Source organism: Papaver somniferum, chromosome 7 (genome assembly GCF_003573695.1).
Source record: "Papaver somniferum cultivar HN1 chromosome 7, ASM357369v1, whole genome shotgun sequence".
In the NCBI taxonomy this organism is placed as follows: domain Eukaryota; kingdom Viridiplantae; phylum Streptophyta; class Magnoliopsida; order Ranunculales; family Papaveraceae; genus Papaver; species Papaver somniferum.
This window is the reverse complement of record NC_039364.1, coordinates 19,409,436-19,411,420: the sequence shown is the minus strand read 5'-3', so window position 1 is coordinate 19,411,420 and position 1,985 is coordinate 19,409,436. Positions and strand designations below refer to the sequence as shown.

At 34.9% G+C, this 1,985-nt stretch overlaps 1 protein-coding gene across 1 annotated transcript; it reads left to right on the top strand.

The window, feature by feature from the left end:
* Positions 1-210: 210 nt before the first annotated feature.
* Positions 211-1,728, top strand: LOC113294287 (beta-amyrin 28-monooxygenase-like). The gene is made up of 4 exons (XM_026542684.1): positions 211-337; positions 448-662; positions 1,148-1,192; positions 1,420-1,728. Exons 1-4 carry the CDS (start codon positions 211-213, stop codon positions 1,726-1,728), a joined length of 696 nt encoding a protein of 231 aa, XP_026398469.1.
* The last annotated feature ends 257 nt before the right edge of the window (positions 1,729-1,985 follow it).

Sequence of the window (1,985 nt, the reverse complement as noted above, 5' to 3'; positions counted from 1 at the left end):
ACATACGATCACTACAATAAGTTTCATGAAGAAACTAACGTTTCATGTGGCTTGTCAAATATTATTTGGGATAACTGATCCAACTGAACAAGCCTTGTATAAAGAGTTCGGACATTGTTTCGAAGCTATGTGGTCGGCACCATTCAATTTTCCTGGGACAACATTCAGAAAAGGCATCCAGGCGAGAAAAAGGATTGTAAAAACATTACAATGAATGAAGTTATTGATAATTTCGTTGCTCTGATGATTGCTAGCCATGATAGTTCAGCTGCCGTCCTGACTTGGGTCATTTGGAAATTGGCTAAAGACCGCGAGATCTATGATAATGTTGTCAGAGGTAATTACTTTTGTACATGCATGATCTTAGCAACTAGCACTCTCATATTTAATTGTCAAATTTTGTATAACTAAATTAAGTTTATACCTGCAAAGTACTTAATCTTGTAGAGGAAATGAGCATTATAGAAGAAAGAAAGCAGCGACAACAACAAGGTGGTGGTGAAGCTGACGGACGTCTGACATGGGGCGTTGTAGCCAAAATGAAATACACATGGAGAGTAGTACAAGAAGTGATGAGGGTCATTCCTCCTTTCTTTGGAAGTTTCAGAACTGCGATCAAGGACACCAGTTATGGTGGTTATGACATCCCAAAAGGATGGCAGGTACTAAAGCAAATTTTTAGAGTTGAAGTAGTTTCTTAGCTAGTAAAGCTCAATTCAAAATGAAATGAATTTATATATAGAAGGAAAAAAAAATTAAAAAATTAAAAGTTAGTTAGGTTGGGAAAAAAATTTGAGAATGACACGTGGAAGCATAAAAATTAACTTTTTGTTAAATAAAATGTTTCACCTCTAACTCCGGCTATTGAGTTATGCTTCTAGTATCCAACCACCCTCTTGTTCCAAAACTAACTTTTGACTTCTCAGTTATATTAAGGTGAAGAGTTACTTCTGAAATGATCTCGAAACTCTCTTAAAGTCGGAGTTGTGTTTGGATGCGCATTTAGAAGTTATTTTTTGATTTCTATAAGTCAAAAAATAAGAAGTCAGTTTGGATTAAGAATTTTAAAACTACTATTAAAAATAAAAAAATTAACTTTTTGTGAAGCAAAATAGTTTTGTTTCTGACTTTTACTTTGGAAAAACAGAAGTCAGAAACAGATTTATATCCAGATACGCTATTAGTAGTCAAGGTAATTAAACTGAAAATGAATCTACCTGCAATTAAACTTTATAATATTGACCTGTGACAAGAACCAATTAACCCTCTCTTTTTTCTTCTAAATTGTTTACCAGATAAAAAATCATTCTTTCAACAAATTAATTGAACTTTAAGTTGACAACTTTGTTTTTTAATTACATTTGGTTCCTTCTTGGTATCATACTACTATTGTTATATCTGAAAATTGTTGATGGACAGGTATTTTGGGTGGCTTTTTCAACACATATGAACAACGACATATTCAATGACCCAGCAGAATTCGATCCCTCTCGTTTTGACAGCAAGTCTAATATTATTCCCCCTTACTCGTACTTAGCATTCGGAGCAGGCCATCATATTTGCATCGGCCTCGAATTTGCTAGAGTTGAAGCACTGGTAGTGTTGCATCATATGGTGACCAAATTCGAATGGTCACTTGTAAATCCAGACGAGAAACTAACTCGTCTAGCTTTGCCATACCCGGAAATGGGTCTTCCAATCAACCTCATACCAAGAAGCAGTTGTTGATCACGCATCCCATAATCATAACAGAGCCAGGTTTTGGGCGATTGCCATATATAATAAATGTTTCCAGTTCAAACTTGGCAAAAACCACTTTTACTTTTGAATGTGTGAAACGTGTTGATACGTACTACTGTGTACCAGTCAGCTGCCTCAATCACATCGTTTCTTTGTCAAACACTTCTTAATATTCTCATCTATGAGATGGATTTATAGGTTGTTTGGATGGGAATTAAGAAGTTTCTTTTAGAATTAAGTCGAAA

Bases quoted from the DNA above. Each gene is read 5' to 3' on its own strand.
- LOC113294287 (XM_026542684.1), top strand. From the start codon at position 211: ATGAATGAAGTTATTGATAATTTCGTTGCTCTGATGATTGCTAGCCAT. The intron at 338-447 runs GTAATTACTTTT...TTAATCTTGTAG, and splicing joins CTATGATAATGTTGTCAGAG to AGGAAATGAGCATTATAGAA. The intron at 663-1,147 runs GTACTAAAGCAA...TTGGAAAAACAG, and splicing joins ACATCCCAAAAGGATGGCAG to AAGTCAGAAACAGATTTATA.